The sequence below is a fragment of the Stigmatopora argus genome, chromosome 19 (assembly GCF_051989625.1).
Source record: "Stigmatopora argus isolate UIUO_Sarg chromosome 19, RoL_Sarg_1.0, whole genome shotgun sequence".
NCBI lineage: Eukaryota > Metazoa > Chordata > Actinopteri > Syngnathiformes > Syngnathidae > Stigmatopora > Stigmatopora argus.
This window is the reverse complement of record NC_135405.1, coordinates 7,604,684-7,627,226: the sequence shown is the minus strand read 5'-3', so window position 1 is coordinate 7,627,226 and position 22,543 is coordinate 7,604,684. Positions and strand designations below refer to the sequence as shown.

Genomic DNA, 22,543 nt, shown 5'->3' with positions numbered 1-22,543 from the left:
TTTTTAACAATACTGAGAATGTAGAATCATATGATTTAGCTGTCCATATACACCCACGAGTAGGCGTAGATCAAGGGTGTCAGACTCAGGTTGGTTCGCGGGCCGCAATAACGTCAACTCGATTTCATGTGGGCCAGACCATTTTAGATATAATATTTAGATATTAATAGATGAATAGAAATGGATAAAAATCCCTAAATAGTCTGTTTTTGAGATCTAAATGTTTATTTGAGTTTTTTTTTTACTTAGTAAGGGAAAACTCTTTAAAAAAAATCATTCCAAAAGGAACAAAATAATTTTTAAATTATGTTCAATATTAAAGTGGAAAACAAAATATTTTTATAGATTTATTTTTAAATTTTACAAAATGCTTTTTGAACTAAAAAGAAAGAAAAAATTGGATTAAAATTGCAATTATTGATTTTTAAATGTGGAAAATCAGGAAATATAATATACATCTATAATTTTCATGATCCTAAAACAGAAAGTCGGCACTATATAGAATTTGTTTTAATAAATGGATTGAAAGAACTGGATTAAAAGCCCTGAATATTCCGTTTTTTATAGATCTAAAACAATATTTATTTTGGTTTTTTATATATATTTTTAGATTTTATAAAATGATTTTTGAACTAAAAACAGAAAAAAATGATACAATTATTGATTTAAAAGGGGGGAAATCAGGAAATGTAATATACATCTATACTCTTCATTTTAATTTGATCCTAAAACAGAAAGTCGGCACTCATGATTGACTTTCTCGGGCCGCACAAAATGATGCGGTGGGCCAGATTTGGCCCCCGGGCCGCCACTTTGACACCTGTGGCGTAGATGAAGATGTTTGGTGTCAGGCCGAGAGAGCTCAAGGAAAAAGGAATCGCTTGGCATTTTAGAAGGTGAGCCGCAAAGAGAGTGGATTGCAAGTTAAGGGGCGAAAAGGAGAAAAGGTTGGAGAAGGATAGGCCTGACCTTTTTGGACGCGGGAGGCCAAAGCAGGAAGAGGGGGAGATCAGAGGAGACATTGAGCTGCTTTGATGGAGCGTCTGTGTTTTGGATGTTGGAACATGGTGGTGCGCAGGCTCGCAGTGAGAGCTGTGGAAACACATCACACAGCAGACATGCACGCATTCACGCTTTACTTTGATGTGGAAAAACGGAAGCGCTCGGGATGAAAGCGGCTCGGGAGGAATGTGATGCTCAAGTATGCGATGACCCCCCACCATCCCCACTGCTGCCATCATCCACCCTCCCTCTGTCACTTTTACTTTCTCTCTGTGGTCCTGCCAGTTAATTCCTAATTGGCTACTCTGCGCACAACCTAAAGCCGATCGCATAAATGCAAGCCTTAGGGACCGGGGAACAAAAATCCCTCATAGGTTGTGAAGATGATGCCGATCTGGGTCTTTTCAACTTCAGCCAGTGAGGCCTTTCATATCGGTTCATCCATAAAGTGTTGATCACTCCTTCCAGTGCTTTACATTCTAGTTTACCAAATACAAACTGTTATAGATTGTGGACTTCCCACGAGGAAGATTTCAATTGCTGCCCTTCAGTTCGGGAGCAATATTTTGAGCATCTGCTTCATGCACAAATAAAGTAATTTTCATTCCATATGGGAATTAGCAGGCACGGACAGCTTTTCGTTTTAATTAACTCGAGGTACTATTTTTCAGTTTACTAATGGTAAACATTACAAAGACAACAACTCAGGATTGAGATATTTTGTTATGGCCTGAGGTAAGTGGGGTAGAACGTTTTGGCCACAAAGACTAAGGCAATGTTTGATGTAAATACATTAGTACTCATTAGAATTTTTTAGTGATAAGTTTTAGAGAAGGGTAGAGGAATTATGAACAACTATCTAACAGTTATATAAATTAAGTTGTAGAATTGATACCTTAGGGCACATTCATGACAGTTTTAAGATTACATTTGTCTCATTTCACGAACATGTCATTTTAACAAAGATGTATATATATATATATATATATATATATATATATATATATTTATATATATATATATATATATATATATATATATATATATATTTATATATATATATATATATATATATATATATATATATATATATATATATATATATATACATACATATACATGTACAAGTAAATATACTGAAAATAGGTGCAATGTAATTCATTCATTAGCCAAATGATGTTTTTTTTTAAATAAGGCAGATATTTTTAAGTGTGACTTAAGTGTAAATTCAATGCACATAAAATCATCCTAGTTCAGATTAAGACACTTTGCCTTATTTATTTATTGCTTATTTATTGATTATTTATTTGTGCACTTCATGGTGAATCTTTAAATCTCATTATACTTTTATAATGACAATAAAGACCTTCAATTCAATTCAATAAAATGCTATGCAAACACGGTGACTTTATTTAATTAGCACAGGTCTATGTACCTTATCTCCACTAGACAAACTGTTGTGTTGTTAAGTCATTAAAAAGCAGTTGGAATTCAAAATGAGTTTCATTCTATCCCCAAGATGGCCGCTTTAAGAGCTTGAGAAAGATTATGCATTTTTTTTTGGCAGGGATTTTGCCCTTCAATGAAAACTTTATGAAGCTGGCTCACTGTGAGTTATATTGGCACCAATAAACCAGGAACGATATATTCATAATTTCTGTTTAATGCCAGATAAAACTGTTGTTCTTTTTTTTGCATTTTAGGTCATCTGTCAGCCCTTCAACGAAAAGTCATACTTTTAATGTACTCCATTTATGGGACTTCCAGCTTACACTAAATCCTTAATTACTGTACCTTAATATGGTGTGGTTATTATAGTAGTTAACCCAATATATATCGTGACCCATGAGCCGATGAATGACCAAGTATAGTTTGTTTTGGAGACATTTAGCTGGGACCATTTTGGAAATCCCAGTGGCGGGCCGTCAGGGCCTTCAAGGCCTTCTCTGCTGGCCTAAGAAATATCTGAATCATATATTATATTTTGTCCATCAATACTTACTATTCCAAATGGTCTGTTAGCTTCCTTTCATTGCTTTTCCCCCTGGTTGCACTGCTTCCAGATGTGTGTTTTCATATTGAAGCATTTAACCAATCACATTTCAGCCATTATTTGTTGCCAGGATCAGAAATTTGCCTCAAAGCCTTCACAATCAGTTCTGCGGGCTCTGCTGCATTAAACAAGACTGTTGCTTTTAACCAATCAGATTTCGAGTTGGCAACACCACAATGCTTTTTCGCAGGCATTGCCATTTTGCTGGCTTAGGGATATGTTATTGCTTTCACCAACTATGATTGGCTAGCTATAGAGTAGGCGGGCCAAAGCCAGAGTGAGGCAGCCAGAGATCACCCCCCTGGGCCGGTTGTAATGTCTGAAAAGCTCCAGTATTTGTATTTAATCATTAAATGCTGCTAGGAAGTGGATTTTACCCCATTTTTGTGCATTGATTTATTGATTATTTGTTTATGTGTCGCAGCTGTAACTGCAGTAGAGGTTTTATAGCCATAAAATAGTTTTTGAGGGTTGGATTGATTCGTTGAAGGCGCTACGAGAAAATGCACGGACCGCCACTGGTTTTTACAATCGTGTTTTGTTAAGATTGATGGCAGTCGGCAATCTCCAAACCATTAAAATGTGTTAAAAACATAGAAAAAAGTACAACGTGTTTGCAAAATACCCAATTGCATGTAAAAAACAATAACTATTCAAAACCTAATGGCATCTATGGACAAATTAACATCTTAAATAAGCCTAATTATGCATGTTTTTGGAATTTGATAAGAAATACCAGAAAGAAAAGCTTGGCTTGAGATTCGAACACAGGACGAGAAAGGCATTTTAGTGCCTTTCTAGTGCCCAAAATGCATGAAATAAAAAAAATGCATTTAAAAAAAAAGAGACATTTCATCATTAAACCTATTTTTTATGAAGCCATTTGCCGTGTGTGTTTGTTTGTGTGCAGACCCACTAATGTCATTCTTCCAGAGACACATTTCCATCACACAACAGTCATTCAGCGGAAGAACACTTTAAACCGAGAGCAGCAATTGAGCACGCCTCAGAATTCACAACATAATAAGCTATTTTCATTACATGAGCACTAGGATCCAATCCAGTCTGCACTTTATTTGATTAATAAGTACCATTCACATACATGGCTCTGCATTGTTCAGTCATATTTAAACACAATTAGAGCAGATCAAATATGGTGCATGCCTATTGCTTTTTCACTGCTTGCCACTAAAGCAGAATTTATTTCTGTTTTACATTTGTCTGGTCATGATAAATCTACCCATTACTTGATAATCATTGAGAATCTTCAATAAAGTGGGTATTTATTGATTTTTAAATAAATAAATAAAGATATGCTGCACAGCCATACAAACATTTCTGCATCACATGACCAGCCTGAATTGAGTTTTACAGCTGCAATCTATTAGGGCTGATTATGAGAAAGAGTCGAGGTGTGGGCATTTTGCAGAATACACAATTTGGAACAATGTTTTTAACAAATCTAAGGGATGCAGATGAAAATTCAACAAATTAAATTGGCAAAAAAAGGGTGATCGTACTGAGATTCAACTGCAAGGAGCTCCTCACCGTGAGATAATCCTCCAATCTCTAATGGTAACTACATTTTACATTTCGTGTAACTCTAATCGCCATTATGGTCTCATCGTGTAATCTTAACGACTTCGTAAGCATGTGGTGAGTGTTAAAGATCAGCAGGAGGAGCCCTAAATCAGTCGTCTAAAAGGACCAAAAGTTGTGTCTTCTTGATGGGACAACGTTTCCACATGTTTTTTTCGGTGTCCCATTAGAACAGGAGAGGAAGGAGGAGAAAGGAGGGAAGAGGAGAAGTGCAAAGTTTGCTTCAACTTCAGATCGCCGTGTCGCAAAAGCCTCAAACGGGACAAACATGAAGCGGCTCGGGCTGGTGGTCCTCGTCGCGTTGCTATGGGAATATGGACACACGCAGCAAAGAGGTGAGCGTTTGTCCGTCTGTCGCTCTCTGTCTGTCTTTCCAGAATAACGCTGGTCTATTTGTCCGTCTGTCCCAATGAGGGGAGTCCATTCATGATTACGTCAGACGAGCACCCAAATGGCCTTTATTTTTTTTTGATAAAGTAATTTGTCAATTGCAAAGAATCTGTGCATAGAAAACAAGTTTCTCTGCTCTTTAGTTTATTTAATTTCTTTCTGTACTTGCTATGTGTCCTCATCTTTAAAACTTGCTTTTTACACCCCCAGTGAAAGTAAAACAATCTAAAAAAACAACAAGATTGAAGTAAAATGTAGTAAGATGATAAAAAAATTAGTCATTTGCTATCAAACATAACATTTCTACAAGCTATCACAAAGAATCACATGGACTAACCTACACACAATTTTTGAAATGTATTTATTATTATTATATTTATTATTACAATTATATTTATTATTATTATACTTTTTATTATTGTTATTATTATTATTATTATTTATTATTATCCCATGTAACCAAACATAATCTTGCTTCATCTTATCTTTACAAGACATTCAATCTATTTGCTCTCAACTATCCCTCCCTGTCCAAATGGGTTGGACGTCTATCCCTGTCAATGGCAGAGGATGAGTCAAACATGTATTTTATTTGTGACAGTATAATAATATGAGTAAATAAATATATAAATGGCCCAGCAGATGAGTGGCTAGCGCTCGGCCTCACAGGTCTGGGAATCTGGGTTCGATCCCGTGTCGGTCCTCCTGTTTGGAGTATGCATGTTCTCCCTGGGCTTGTATGGGTTTTCTCTGGGTACTCTGGTTTCCTCCCACATCATCCCACCAAATCATGGTAGGCTGGTTGACTAAATTTGTTCTCCATCAATGTTTCTGGATATTCAGAGAAACAATGATTTTAATTATGATGATCATAAGACACTGATGAGTATTTTTGTCTTTGATTGTAATCTTGTATATGTTAACATTTCGATCTGTATAAATCTACTTTAGAGCAAAAAAATCTAGAGTTACTGTGTAAATGGATGTGTTCCTTTTAGTACCATTAGCAATGCTAATTCCAATTTACTTTCAAAGCAAATACTAATATGTTTATCAGTTTACGGTAATGCAAATTCAACTCAGGTGGGCTGAAGGTCTTTTAGCTCCCAGAAGACAACATTGTGCAGCTGATGTGGATGTGTTTTTTTTTTTCTTCCATGCCATTAGAGAAATCAATATGGATCCATCTCAATGTTATGGTTCTAAAACATGTTAATCCCTGCCGCTTTTGTTAATGTGAAGGCAGCCAAGCTTAGTTGGATGGGTTTGATAGAAAGTACCATTGGGAAATTTGTCAAAACTTAGACAGCCAAACTTTTTGCAAGCTATTTTTTTGCTTAAAAATAACAGTGAAAGGTAAAATAAGGAGAGGGAGTGAAAGAATGACCCACCAAATTAAGACAATCTGTGAAAATTAATCAATAAATCAAGCCAAGCCAATGCTAAATCACATTCTCAACTGCCAGGACAATAAAAAACAACAAATATGCTCAAATTATAAAGCAATGATAAATCTTTTGTCTTTATTTTGCTCTGGATAATGGTCAGCCTTATCTATCGTATTTATTTTTATTATAGGAATCAGTCATTTATACCTTCATCTGAACTGGTTATGGAAATCTGTCATTTGTGCTTAAGTTGGAGAGATTTTTGTGGATGAACTATTTGCCAGTGTTTTTGATTTTAGGGCTTCTAAGATGTTTTAAATGGATTACTAGTTTGTGTCTAATTTTTTTAAAGATATTTAGTCTTACGATGGCCTGGCGGCTGATTGGTTAGCACGTCGGCCTCACAGTTCTGGGGTCCTGGTTTCAATCCATGGTCAATCATCCTATGTGTAGTTTGCCTGTGTGGGTTTTCTCCCGGTACTCCGGTTTATTCCCACATTCCAAAAACATGCATGGTAGGCTTTTAGAACACCATAAATTGCCCATAGGTATGAGTGTTTGAGTTTGATTTATTTAATAAAGGGACAGTACATACTGATGAACATATGCATATTCATCTTAATCAACATATATATGTAAATATGTAAGATTATAGCCAGAGACTACTGCTCAATTCCCAAAGGCCCTTGGTAGAGATTTCTTCAAAGTCTCAAGGTCAATGTAGCCATTTTTTCTTATTTCTTATTTAAATATTCAAGTTAACTAAATGATTTTCCCTTTTCTGGTGAACTGCATTATATAGAGTGCAGATTCTGCCTAGGCCTGAACTTTTAACATGAGTGAAAAAAAAATCATAATTGTATGTCCTCAGGAGAATTGTGTGTCTCAAATAACTAACATTATTCCATGGTCTGTCTCTATAGTGTATGGATATTGATTCACATGTACAGGAGGAGTTTCAACCTCTTACTCGTAACACCAGAATGACGAATCATGAAGAATGACATTGTGCCAAAGACATACTGTAGTCACTGGAGTACTAACAGGTGTGTGCGTGTATGATGTCTGTGAGAATGTGGATTAGCACTCCTTTTGGTTCCAAAATTAACGCGTTAATTTCGATAAATGCAGTATGCTCGCTGTCAAGGTAGGGGAGCCAAGGTAAACACAGCAAAAGTATTAAATGTCAGTGATTGTGACACTCAATGTCACTTGGTTAAAAGTGCGTCTTACGGTTTCAGTAAGTTGTAAAAAAGTTGGTAGAGTGTTTTATTTTACATATACTTCTATTGTAATAGGCCATTTGACGATTCAGTGGTTCTTTTGCCTGACTTCGGTCGGTGCAGGCAGTTAGATTCCCACTTGGTGTGATTGTTACTGTGAAGGGTTGTCTACCTTTATGTGTCCTACAACTGTGTAACAACCAGTTTGGTGTGCAGCCTGCCTTTCGCCCGAAGTTGACTAAGACAGGCTTCAACCCTGACAAAAAAAGCGGTGTGGGAAATGAATGAATGTAAAAAATAGTGATTATCCCAAATAATGCTGGTTCTGTTATTTGTGTACAGAATACAAACTGGTTAAAAATGTACCATTGTTTGTGCTATAGTAACATGCAAATATTTGATTTGGCATTTTCCCATTGGGCCTGCGCTGGCTGCCTTCAAAAACAGCACGTCCTCTGCAGAACAAAATTGAGGTCTTTTTTTTTTCTTTTCTTTTTATTTTATACATGTGCACACCCCTCTGCAGTTGGTTTGTTGTCAGAGTTGCACAGATAATGCTAAGGAGAAAATCAATAGTTAATTCTTCAAGGGACACACAATAGCCGCTCTGCCCATCTCCACTCTGTCTGCCTAGGAAGAAATAGAACATGGGTTGATGAATTAGTCATTTCGGCGTCATGTTTACCACAAGATAGGACATTTATCTGTACATTTGGAAGAGAGACTATTTGATAATAATAACAGTGGCCATCAAAATTGGCAGACTTTGCACACATTTTAAGTTGGGTAAAAAATAAAGAAACTTTTTGTTGTTGTTGTAAAAGTCAAATTTTGAATCCACTGTAAATTATTTTCACGACTATAAGGAGCACTTAAAAGTCTTAAATTTTCTCCAAAATAGACAGGGCTCCTTATAATCCAGTGTGCTTTGTATATGGAAAAAAAAATTAAAATGTGTCATTCATTGAGGGTGCGCCTTATAATGCAGTGCGCCTTATAGTCGTGAAAATACGGTACTAACAAACTACAGCATGGTAAATGTGTATCCTGTGTAGCACCACTTCTGAGTTGACGATAAAGATTAGGAGGTGAATATCATGTTGTCTCGTATATTAAAAGCAAGAAAATGACAAGATGTTGGAAGGTAGACAAGTTTACTCATAAACGCAATCAGTATAAGTGATATGTAGTATATGAAGTGTGTTAGGTCTGCAAAGACGGAAGTAATTTTGGACCCCAGGGCAGACAACTCAAAACAAAGAAGCCTGTATGAACCCCCCAAAAACATGCAAACAAGAAAAGGAAGTAAGAAATAGGGTCTGTGACACAAGGTCGACGGGATCTAAAGAAACACACACAAGTGAAAGGTATGAGTAAAAAATGAAGACCATGCACACAAAGCAGAGGATCAAAAACAAAAACAGCTACAAGTAATTCTAAATAAGACAAAACATGCATCAATCTGAGACGAGCAATTAGCAAAAGGGCATGAGATAACAAATTGGCAATAGCGACTTGCAAGACAATATTTCAGTACCCTTCTCTGGTTCGCCTCCATCTAAATACCATGAGATGGGACATAGGTTCAACGCTAGTGACTCTGCTCACTGCCTCATGCACATGGGCTCTACAATACAGGGAGAAAAAAAGGAAAAACCAGCAGAACAGGGCAAAGTAAAGGAAGGAAAAGCCACAATTGACTCATTAGGTGAGCCAATTCTATATGCGGTGTATTTCATTCTTGACTTTTATACTTTCTACAATGTATCTATCTTTCTTTCTCCATCTTGTTGTTATTTTATAGGTTGAGGTGTGACAAAAGAAGAGAAAATATTGGCATTGTCATTACTGTTCTGCTTGATATGCTTTTTTTCCTTCAAAATGCAAGTTCTTGCTGCTCTTTGTAGAGAAACCTCCTTTTAATGGTGCCTTCCAAGTCTTGCTGCTAGTAAAGAACAGAAAATGTTTCAATCTAATCAAATAAGAGAGTCTCGGCTTTCTTTAGGTTGGTTTTGTGCATACCGTACTGCTTTATTCATTTATGAATCAACATTTTTATCGTTCTTTTTACCCTGAAATGTTTACATAATTTCTCTTCAACAGGAACACATTGGGTAAAAGATGGCTTCTGGTTTTTATACTTAAGGGATTGGATTGTTTCACCTCTTGACTAGTGACACTGATGGCTTGACATAGAAGTACGCTTTCTGACCCTTGGACACTAACGCACAGATGCAGGCCTGCAGCTGCAAAGAGTTTAAGACCCCCTGTCTCTCTCTTCTCTTTGCAACCCCCCCTATCTGATCTGTCTCCAGGCTTATATTTTCCCAAGGAGCTTCCTGGGGTAACACATGTTGTCAATAATGAACCCCCCCTGACCAAACGCACGTGCAAATGCACACCCCCACACAGACACTTTCTCTTCATCCACTGCTGACAATTTCACATTTTATCTTGCCTATTACTTTTTTGTCATTTGTACCTCTCTATCCATTCAGTTTTTGGTATCGGGATCCCTATTGTTAGTGCATCCTTGTAGTGACAAATAGCATGTAGTTTGGGAAATTCAAATAGACTTTAAAAAAGAAAAACATCAAACGTGTTTCACTGATGGATTTGGATAGCATTTTCACATGTGCACCTTGAAAAGCTTTCTGCACTTTTGTGATGTACCATTTCATCATTTTAGTCCTCTTTACTAGCCACTCTTCCTTCTAGTAGACTACTCATCTCTTTCTCCACCTTCTCAGTGGCTTTGCTTTCATCTTCGAGTTAGAATATGGCTCACCAGCTCTGCAGCCATTGCATAGATCTAAGTTTGGCCTCACTTTGTTTGTCTCTCAGCACCTTCACTTTTAGTTTGTGGAGAAACTGCTGGTTTGTTTCAGTTCAAAAATCTTCACTGCTAATGTGAGGATATCTGGGTAGTTCAAAGATGGGCACTGATTTCCATAATGGTTTCTTTTCCCTGAATGTGTAAATGTCATGTTGGGTTAGAGATTTTATATTTTAATCAAGGCTTTGTTGTTTCCTGTCAAGCTGTTTTGAAAGATATGGAGGCTATTAAGCCATCTAATCATTGAAAAGATTTGTTTTTTAAAATCCCTTCTCAGAACCTTCCATGTATATTTACTTTTCCCAAAATATGATGCAAATACACTTTTTGCAGTATATTCTCCGGACTAAGCGCATGTCATTTTGAAATGTGGCTGCTTGGTTTTTGAAAATGTGCATGAATTCTTAGCAGCTGGTTGTAGTCGTTGCTAGAATATACTGGCACTCTCCCACACATACTTGTTCAACACATGGTCACAGCATGGTTTTCTGTGTTTTGTTATCACGGGAAGAGATTTCCAGAAAATGCCTTGGAAGATTTGTTGTTGCATCTGTTGGATTGCTGTGTGTCTTTCTGTGTTTTTTTTTTGTCAAGACCTTCAATATTAAGTTGATCTTTAACCCCTCGCACTCAAGAACTTTAACCCCATGGGTACACATCTAATGTTATCATAGGTTTTACCTGCTGTGTGGTCTTAGTTTAAATGTCCATTTTTTCCCAAGAGGGACGAACAAAGACTTTGACCTGATAAATGCTCTGTGCATTCTATGTTCTTCCTCCTCTACAGACTTTATATATATATATATATATATATATATATATATATATATATATATTTATATGTATATGTATATGTATATGTATATGTATATGTATATGTATATGTATATGTATATGTATATGTATATGTATATGTATATGTATATGTATATGTATATGTATATGTATATGTATATGTATATGTATATGTATATGTATATGTATATGTATATGTGTATATGTATGTATACATATATATATATGTATATATGTATATATATGTATATATATGTATATGTGTATACATATATATGTATATGTGTATACATATGTGTATATGTATGTATATATATGTATATATGTGTGTGTATATATATATGTATAAATATATAAATATATACAGTGGTACCTCGTCATACGACCGTTCGTCATACGGAATGCTCGTCTTACGGGGGAAATTTCGATCGAATAATTCGCCCGTGATGCGGTCAAAGTTTCGTGATGCGACCAAGCCAGGTTGCCATGGCATTTTTTTTGGCATATCTTTCGTGTATAACAATATTTACGAGCACCGGATGAGCTATTCAGACCAGGAAACGCACAACGCGCATGCGCGGTGAAAAGAGGGCTTTCTGGGTAATGAAGTATACTCGTGCTCGCAAAAGTATCCCCGGTAGCAACTCTATCATAGGCGCCGTTCGAGGGATGCGAACACAGATGCTACAAGCTAAAAGGAGCCGCTAGCCAGCGCCCCTGAAGCTCCCATGAGCAGCGGGGCGATCGCTGATAAAAGACTCTGCTCGTTGGCTGCTCATAAGAACATCGGGGGCACTGGCTCGCAACAGCATCCCCGGTAGCAACTCTATCATAGTCGCCGTTCGAGGGGATGCGAACACAGATGCTACAAGCTAAAATGAGCCGCTAGCCAGCGCCTCCGAAGCTCCCATGAGCAGCGGTGCGATCGCTGATAAGACTGCTTGCTGCTCGTTGGCAAGTGGTCGTGCGTTCTCCGATTGTGAGGACATTTGTGTGCATCATTTTCGGAATATTTTGAAGGGAATAGTACGACAGCAAACAGCCCATCGATAGCGAACGTGAGGGTGGAGTGTTTGTTCTGTTTACGAGTGCGTTGTGTGGAGGGAAAAAAAAAACGAAGCCCCTCTCCCCTCGGCGAAATCCGGCCAATTTTAGTTAGATTAAACACTTTATTTCTATTAAACCACTCGTTATTTATTACTTTGTCAATATATGGCGAATTATAAGAAATAAAACTTTTTTTTTTCAATCCAATATCCTGTTTCTGGTGTTTTTTTCAGAGAGTTGGAACGAATTAATTTGTTTCCCATTCATTTCAACGGGAAACTTTACCTCGAGTTACGAGTAACTTGTCATACGAGCTCAGTCCCGGAACGGATTAAGCTCGTATCTCGAGGTACCACTGTATATATATATATATTCACTTTTATGACCGCATGCATCTCATTATATATATATATATATACCGCATATATATATATAATGAGATGCATGCGGTCATAAAAGTGAATCTTGGGGGGGAATCAACTTATCAAAGAATTCAGATATCTATCTTGCGCTAGACCATCTCTATGCAGGGCACACAAAACTTTGCAATTCAGCTTCTGAGTAGAAATGAATGCACCCCCCTCCACATACACACACGCACGCACAGGGAGAGACAGCAAACAGAAAAGCCATTATTTTCTTGCTGAATGTTTGTGTGATTCCGCTGATAAAGCATCAGAGAGAATAAGAGTCTAGAATGGGGTGGTTAGTTATAGGACATTTATACAGTGAGTTTGTGTTTACGTGTGAGCGTATATATACAAACAACCAAGCTATAGAAAATTACTGCTATAATGGCTGCAAAGGTGGCAGAAAAGCGTTTCTGTATATGTTTTGACTTTCCATTATTTCTGTGGCTTTTCTCACTTACATTGTGTGTGTATAAATGAAATACAGAGGGGAAGGTCTGTATTTTGCAATCCACATTAGGTTTTCTATTTCCATTATTGTGGTCCATGGCAAAGCCACAGAGAGGCTAATGCAGAGCAAATGCTCATATTTGACAAAAGATTAAAAAATGGGACAATCTGTGCGTGTGGCCGTGCATGGTTTTGTTGTATGTTTGTGACATTCACGGCTACACTACTACAGTAATAGACTGACTGCACCTGGGAATAAAGGTGATGGACTATGATTGTCCAAGGTTGAGAGATATTCCACAATGTCACATTATTGTTGAGGACACAATGTGTATTTGACTGGATAGTAATGTATCGCTTTATTAATTGTTATCTGGATAGTTGACCTTAAAAGAAAAGCCCCTGGGCCAATGATGACCAATACAGTATCACACTTCTATGGGAAAAAGGCTAGCAACAACAGTCTCAGACAGGGTTTAGTATCAATGGGTTATTTGTATTTTTAACTTCTTGCTGTTGTTGTTTGGAACAGGAATGAAAACTCACCTAAGCATTGAGCTTTGTCTAAATTAACGTGGGTGGTCTCTCAGGATATATATATATATATATTTTTTTTTTTTGAGGAATCCACTGCTCTGCTAGAGCAAATCAACAAGCTCATTGTATGCCGGGGTGCTGCTTATTTTCTCTATTCATGTTATATTTTTTAGAAGACATTAAGTCTCAAGAAAACAAAAAGTGTTTTTGTTGTTCTGCAAAATCTATGAATATCAAGTAGACTCTCATTGGCATTGTCTTCAGAAGTTAAGTGACAGTTATGGCTGTAAATCTTGGTTGTCGACTGATGAAGTATTCTTGGGGAGGACTCCGAACTTGTTTTTAATGGGTCCACCATCCGGCCTCTCAGAAGGGGAAAGTAATGCACCAGCAGCACTGTGTATCTTGGGGAAGAGGCACTGCTAAAGGGAAAGTCGTGATCTGAATACTTTGAAGACCTTCTCAACTCAGGAATGCCTTGGGATCCTCCTGGATGAAACGTCTGGGCAAAGGGAAGTCTGGGCTTCCCTGCTAAAACTGCTGCACCCGTCATCCGACCTTGAATAAGTGGGAGAAATGGATGGATGGACTCTAAACTTGACCTAGATTATTTTCCCCACAGGGTGCTGTAGATGGCTGGTGAAGGACTTGCTTTCACTGTTGCCTGTGCAACATTTCTGTACACTGCAAAACTAATATGCTTGGAACACTGGCAACACCATTAAACACATTGGTATTAGGATTTAGCAGCTTGTGCTGGGACTAACAATGACAAAATACAGTAGCTGTTAAAATGTCAACTCACCAGTTCTTCTTGGTGATTACTCTTAATATGGGTTTCCAATTTAACATCATTAGCACTGCCTGTATACTTACCCTACCCTCTCTTACACTATCCAATCCTGGTCCTGTCGTATTAGTTAGTTCCTCACTTGCAACTTGCATTCAAGCGGCATATATATTAAACAATGTGTAACCCTAACCCCAGTACAAACCACCACAAAGGAAGAATTTCTTGTTTTCATACCAATCTGTTATTTAACCTCCAATAACCTTATTCTAATATATTGCAAAATTATACATTTTTTCATAACTGCACGCTACCCAAGATAGTTTTTCTATACTACCTTTGCCATTTTTCCAATGAATGGGTTCTGAAAAGGTTGTTTGATATTTTTTAGCTCTTTGTATTTGTTTATTACATGATGCTAAACCAAACAAGCATTGAAGTACTTTTCTTCAATTGAATGTATTTGTGCTGTCCTTAGTATATGTTGTGTTTTTATTGACACATCTAAACAGACAATCTAACAAAGTTGCTGTACACAAGCCACCCTGTTTGGAACCATCAGACATTAATGATCCGAGAACAAATTTTGAAAAAAGCTCTGACTTATGTAGGTTTGTGGAAGCTTTAGTGAGATGGCCGGGCAAATAACATCTTGCCCTCTGGGAAATATCTTGGGTGGGGTACTCAGGGCTTCAAATTAAGTTCTTCGCACACAGGTATTAAAACAGTGCTGCTGTGACCTTAATGTCAGCATAATCCCTGCACGATAACTTTTCGCTCTTGTGGTTGAGAGGTTTGTTAAAATTGTGGTAGAACCCACTTTTAGACGGGAAAGAGTTATTAACCTCAATGGTAATTTTCCCACAGTGGACTCGGTCTTCTATCACCAATACAGGATCTTGGACAAAGATGAATATGGCTTTGAAAGGAAATACATACCAGGACCTTGCATAAGCTAATAAAATACTGTCATGGGGAAAGTGCGTGATAATCATAACTTGAGGCGGTTCATGAAAATATTAGTGTGTTCTACTGGGCAGTGTATTTTGTCTAAAGTAATGTGCTTTAATGCAAATATTTCATCACTATTTCACAGTAGACATGTCTCGGCTGTGTGTTATCATAACTGTTCATAGTAAAAGCAATAATACTGGGGTATCCTGTGCTTTGCTGTACTACTATACACTATACTTGTATGGAAGGGATCTCTAATATTGCGGACATCTACGGATTGAAGGTGTTTTTGAACGGCTTCACAATACAAACTGTGTTGTAATCTGGGATCGAGATTTCATCTACTTGCTTTGGCAGTGCTGAAGTGCCACCCCTCCAGTAGTCGACCCTGTTTATTTGTGTGTGCGCATGTGTGTTCATGTTTCCTCGCTGAGACAGCAAGTCTTTTAGCCGTATCCAGCTCTTGGTCCAAGTTGGTGAGGCATGGAGAAATCAGTGTTTCAGTAATGAGCAAAATGAGGCTCCTTCTTTAGTTTGACTATTACTTTTGGAGAGAATTGATTCAAACATTGTTTCAGACTTCCTTTAGGCTTCTTCTCTGTTTTCCATAATTCTCTTAATATACTGGAGGTGTATAAATTGTTATAGGTTTTAAAGATGTATTTTTGTGTGTCAATTTTTATTTAGACTGGGGAGGCATGCAATGATAAATTTGTCATCCCACTTCGTATGGTTTAATCTCAGATTAAATTTCCTATGTAACATCTTTCTGATCTTGTCTGTTGCACGTTTTGTTTGGCTTCCTTCACCATTCTTTTTCTTTCTCTTGACTCTCTATATTTTTCTTTTTTCTTTCTTTCTCTTGCCCATAGGGGCTCATTCATAACCTGCACCCATTACCTACCAAGCTATTAGACTTTGCTAACAGTGAGATCCATTGGGTGAAAATCAATGTCCATCCAGGGAGCAGTTTGTCCATAGTGCCACTGTAATGAATGCTATGAGCTCCGCTACACGAGTGCGCGGAAACACACTCTCTTCCATGTACATGAAAATACACACACCTACAGACACACAATCTGCAACAGTTGTAGCGGATATTATTGTCAAAACTTTAATGGAACCATACCCTAAGTCTTGTTTTTGTGTTGTAAAACACCTGTGGGAACATGGTGTGTTATGATTATTTTTCAAGTTCATGTTGGCAAAAAGATAACATCATAAGTCTTCACAAAGAGGTTCAAAAGAAAAACACTTCCTTGCTTCCTTGGTGTGATCAATCGCTTGAACATTTGATCTGCCAGAGCAGTAAGCGTGGGCTTCAAATCATCTATTAGCAGAGGTGTAGTCATCAGTGGTGGCCAAAATCAGTGAGTCAGCATCCTGTGGTTCAGCTCTGTCCTGATCAATAGTCATCTTTTAATACTGTGAGAGAGCCTAGCATTAAAAGCATTGACCACAGAAATCACTTGAACTGATTGTTGTGTGTAATAGTCTTCTCTTAAATATGTCAGGGTAATGGTGAGTACATTTGGAATAAGGAGAGTACCAGCTCTGCTATAGCCACAGCAACTATAATCCAGTATAGTCTCTTTGAATGTTACAGTGTTTGATTGATGTGAATGCCTAAAAAGGTTGAGCATTAAAATATTCATTTGTTCCATGAGTTTGTATTTTTTTTAGAAAATATTTTCTCTTGAATTGAAATGTCAACATATTCAGTCCACCGCCATGCATTTGCAGCAGCAGCCAAATTGCGAGTACCTGATTCACGGTGTCAGTAACTTCTGCCTTCTTTCAAAGAGTCATTAAATCTTCTTAATCAATCTTGATTGTTTTGCCTCATAAATCCATCGAAAACTCAGTTTTTGTGAAGACAGCCAGAGATTGTGTTTTCTGACTATAGCCTTGTGACTCCACTATGCAGTGGGATGCAAAAATAGACAAATCAGAGGCCTGAATAAGAGGAAGTACATAAAAAAAAAAAAACTGACCAGAGAATTTTATCTCCGTTCATTCATTCATCTTCCTAGCCATTCAACTTCACAAGGATTCGTGGGCTGCAGGAGCCTCTACTGACTTAGTAATAGCTGTAGGGTTGTTACACCCTGAACTGTTTGTCAGCCAATTGCAGGTCATAGGGAGACAAACAACCATTCATGTACACATTCACAACTAGGGACAGTTTAGAATGATTAGTCAGCCCGGAGAAACCCACAGAGGCACAAGGAGAACATGGAAACTCCACACGGGAAGGGTGGAACTTGGATCAAAACCTTAATCTCGGAACTGTGAGGCTCAGAATTTAAGAAAAATGCTCAATTCAAATGTAGTATTACTGAAATCCTTGCACATTCCTTGCCTAATTTTAGTTGAATTTTCGCTAATATTTCTAACTGTTTCCTCAGGGAAGACCCTTGTTCCCAAATTCATTTTAATTAAACTGGGGTTTTATTAAGATTCCTTTAATTTGGTCACTTTCAGAAAGAGACAGGCAGGGAAATTCTCTATCGACCAAGTACAACAGCGTTTCTATGAGACCGGATGTACAAACCTTGTTTTTGATGAGTACATGGACATCTGTCTTTTTATTCATTCTGGCCTGCAATGATTGTATCTTGCGTACAAATTTTTGGCCGACATTTGTTAACAGGCAGCGAGATGCTTAAGTTATTTCTTTGCTTGTCCTGTTGCAGCTGGAAATGTGCTAACACAGACTTATTGCCGTGCAAGCTTCGATAAGTATATGTGAGTGCGTTTCTTTCTTGTGTGAGAAGTTTGTGTGCATGTGCAGTCAATATCCCCCACAATTACTCAGTGTTCCCCATGTAAATACTTTACATATTGTCCCCTATGGACTTTGCCACTTCATTTTTGATTCAATGGTGCGCTTGACTAAAGAATTGCCGTCTCAGGCCTAGGTCATTTTAGGAGAGGATAGATTGGAATACAATATGTAAATAAAAAAGAGATTATTTTCAAAATAGAAATGAGAGTAAAATAAGAAAACTAAAACTAAAATGAGATCTGAAAAGACGAAATGACTGTTATTAACATTGGTCCCTGTTTGTTCAGTTCAATTTCCTCGGTAACTCCTTTCTCGCTGAAATTCATGCACGTCCATCTGGATTTCCAATTACCCACAATCCCTAGTGACCCCACTGGCCACATCTTGAAAATGATGTTATTTCCTGACCTGTCAAATACTAAATTCACCCAATTTGTATGACCATGTACACACTAACCGATCTACAAAAACAGAAATGCAACCCTGTCATTGTAAAGGCAAAAGCCATCCCACATCCACTTACATCCTGTGAACATCTTTTAGAAATGAACACCCAACACTTTGGACATGCTGTAATGTTTCACATGGTGTTTTTTTATACACTGAAAACTTGATAGGGTACCAGCTGTTTGGCTTAGATGAATACCAGTAGATCTTATGGTTGAATTTGCTACTTTAAAATTCCAATAACCATTCAAAACATTTGTGACATTCCACTGCGTAGACCTCGAGCTGGGACTTTCATCATGTAATTAACATATGCAAATAATGCGACTTTGTTGTGATAATGTTATGAGCTACAGATACCCTTGCCCAGCAAGGTCAACATACATTTATACTATGAGAGACATGAGTTTTTCACATACTTGCACCTTTCATACCACCCCATAAGTGACTGTTTTACTAAGGAAGACTTTTCACTCAATGTTGAAGCAATCAGCAGTGTTAAGGACTGTGATTGCTGAGGTAAAAACAAATGCCAAAAGTGATATTGTCATTCTTGATTATGGTTTGTCCATATTGGGTTATAGTGGTTATAGCTATGAGAAGATTAGATTCTTCAACCATAACAAATCTTAGCTGGGGGCAGAGATTAAGTTGCTATCCTGTAAATCTGCTCTATGGCATGTTTTCATTACCAAGCCCAACATGTTCCCCATATCCTCCAGACAGTGTAAATGTGTGTGTTTATTTGTGTTCTTATACTGGTTTGTGTATGTGTGCAGCCTTGGATGATGCCTCTGGTGAGGGTATTGCAAGGCTAGTCTAGATGAATGACTTAAATCATACGTGTATTTCAGAGGTGCTTGGAGATGATTTAACAATGTCCTCATCACTGCCTCATCAGGTACGATGTTGTGTGTGTGTGTGTGTGTGTGTGTGTATGTGTGTATGTGTGTGTGTGTGTGTGTGTGTGTGTGTGTTTGTGAATGTTGTGCAAGAGGGCGACCGGTCGTAACTTGGCTTGATAGATTTAGTACATGCTGTCCTGAACTGGCTTAAATCACTCCAACCACTTATCCAGGAGTAATTGCACATACAGATTCTTTCTCTGCTTATTCATTTCTTTCTTTCTTTAAAGATCAGAGTGGACTTTTTTCATTACACGTTCACTTGGTACCTTTTTCATGCCCAGATGTATTTGGGTGTTTGATTGACTGGCTGTCCACATTGTAATTTTCCACTTTTTGATGTCTCTGCCGGACAAATGTGGCTTTAGGGTGAGCCTTCTTGTCTGCAACATGAATTTAATTGCTGAAAGAACTACAAGGCATCAAATTGCTATAACAATCACCCCGCACCACCACCATGCATGACTTTCTGTGAAAGGGGAGGGGGTCTTAACTGTCTATAACTCGGTGGTTTTCCTGTTTAGTCTGACTTTATGACTGTCTGGAAGAGGACATAATTTGCGAGAATCAGTCGCGCCACAAACACACAAGATGAGAACAGATTTGCAGGCTGAGGAAGAGACTCACAAACATATGCAACCACTACTTTTTCATCAATTAAACCAATTGATGAAAAAGTAGTGGTTGCATGTGTTTGTGAGTCTCGCAGTTGTTTTTTCTAATTTCATCATCTTTTATCATCTTTAATATTCTTTTATGGTGTCTATGCAGTGAATCACTCTAGATATAAAAACTATGCAGAATTGTTTTTAGCTTGTCAGAAATATAAACATGTCTCCCTCTCAGTTCTGGGGTTCTAATCTGAGTTTTGTTGTTGTTGCATTTTTGCTTATTCCCCTCTGTGCTTCCATTTCATTCTGTGTGGGGGAGAACGACCTTGTATGCCTTCAGAGAAGGATATTGGCGATGAGATTCTTAAAACTGATTGCATTGTAGCTCTGGTCTTACTCTGCACTACTAACTTTAGTCTGTACTAGTGATCTACCTATTTGATACACATTATCAGCACCAATACAGCTATTTTTAAACGATCGTGCAATATTGGATTGTGTCACAAGATCGGAACCAATCCAGTACTAGCGTCTCTTTTGAGTAGCATTGAGCTTTTCGACTGCAGCACATCCACCGCTAGCCAAAAATGTCTGCCGAGTGCGACAATTTCTCTTGAGAAAATAAAGATGTAACAAAGCATCATGTAAACAGAGCATTTATTAAAGAGGTAGTGCCACCACGGCTCACTTCAATACTAAAAATATAATTTTTCATTATTTTTGGGATTATTTTTTACTGGATCAAGCATCAAGACATCCCTACTCTATACTCCTATGACAAGTAATGCTTATAGTTGCAATGCTCACGGTTTGGCATGTGGATTAGGAAAAACTCACCCACAATCCATTTGAGGATGAATCAGATCAAGCTGTAAGCCTATAAAAAAAGGATTGACTGAAACTAAGAGGCATTTTTTGTGCTTGTATATTTGATTTTAAGTAGTCATTCATCATTTGTTTTGTTCCTCCTTCTGTTTATATGTTGTTACTGTGGAAATCAGATAGATGATAGCCACATTTGGTCGAGGGGGAGGGGAAGAGATGCTGGGGTGGAAATCTAAGTCAGTAGAATGAAGTCTAATTGGAAAAAAAGAAGGACGTGGGTTGGGGAAACATCCTGACCTTTCTGATCCGCCCACATTCATTACTCCTGTCTTTCTCATGTGCTCCCTGCCTTTTATTTTGTTTGTTTAATAAATAATTCATGACAGTATTTCAACGAAGGGGGACTGTTTGCTCGAGGTTTTCATTTTCGAGCTACATTTGAGCCTTGGACGCGATGCTGAGGCAGGAAGTCCGAGTGAGAAGAGGATGTTGACTTAGTTTTTATTTCTCCAAAGACCCCCGCAAGGAAGAGTGTAAATTGACCACCAGATGTAGAATGAAAGACAGTGCAGAAAAAACTAGATAAAATGTATCATTCCTATTTCACAACGAAATAGCAAAATAGAAGTGGTTAACCTAAACTCTTAGTCCTAAAGCATATTTGCTGGCAATGATGGTGCATAGCAGTAATGTCCATCCTTAAAGTGGATTGTGAGAATTAAAATAAATCCTTATCCATTCTAGTGTCTGGTAAAATTGCCCATTGATTTTAAACCTAATGAAGAGCAATATGTTATGCAAGAATTTATTTTGTTTCTCATGTGTTATTTTATTTTGGGATCTTACATTACACATTGTACAATTCAAACAAATCCAACTTCATCATTTTCAATGACTTCAGTTAAACTGCATTCTCAAATTCACACAAAATTACAAATCAAGAAAAACTGATCTTTCCCCCCATTTTATTGCATGTCATTTCACAATCGCTTCCACTACATTCAGAATTCACAGTTTCTCCTCATGAAATGTTTAAATCATGCCAATCTAAATACTTCATATTGTCTTATGTATTAAGGAACCAATTCCAAATATAGTTCTAGCCCTACACACACTGCATTGGTTTTCAAAGTTTTTATCTACCCAACTTGGTGAATCCCGGATTTTATCCCAAACTGAGCTACCGTACGTTATTTTGACAGTGTGTTACAATAAATAAACTCACACCGCTACTCTTGTTGCAGTGAGATAGCTTGTGCTTGCCACCATGAAATATGGCAACAATAGTGCAACAAATTAAGGCAGTAACATTGGTCTTATTATTGTCCGGTGGAATTCTTTGCAGCATTTTGCACATATTGCAATATTATACATGTTCTTGGTAATGGCTTTCCACCAGTGTAATTGAAAAATAGTGGGTGAAATGTCTTTTTTAATTGAGGCCTTTATCTTTTTTGCCTAGTGTCAGATCATGACAGTAATCTGATTGTACC

At 37.6% G+C, this 22,543-nt stretch overlaps 1 protein-coding gene across 2 annotated transcripts in view; it reads left to right on the top strand.

Moving 5' to 3' along the window:
• Positions 1–4,426: 4,426 nt before the first annotated feature.
• Positions 4,427–22,543, top strand: part of lama2 (laminin, alpha 2) — a 118,037-nt gene continuing 99,920 nt past the window's right edge. For both annotated transcript variants that reach the window (XM_077586783.1, XM_077586781.1), the window contains exons 1-2: positions 4,427–4,630; positions 4,830–4,989. In XM_077586783.1, coding sequence (XP_077442909.1) covers positions 4,628–4,630; positions 4,830–4,989 — 163 coding nt within the window. In that variant the 5' untranslated portion in view covers positions 4,427–4,627. The remainder of the gene's footprint in view (positions 4,631–4,829; positions 4,990–22,543) is intronic.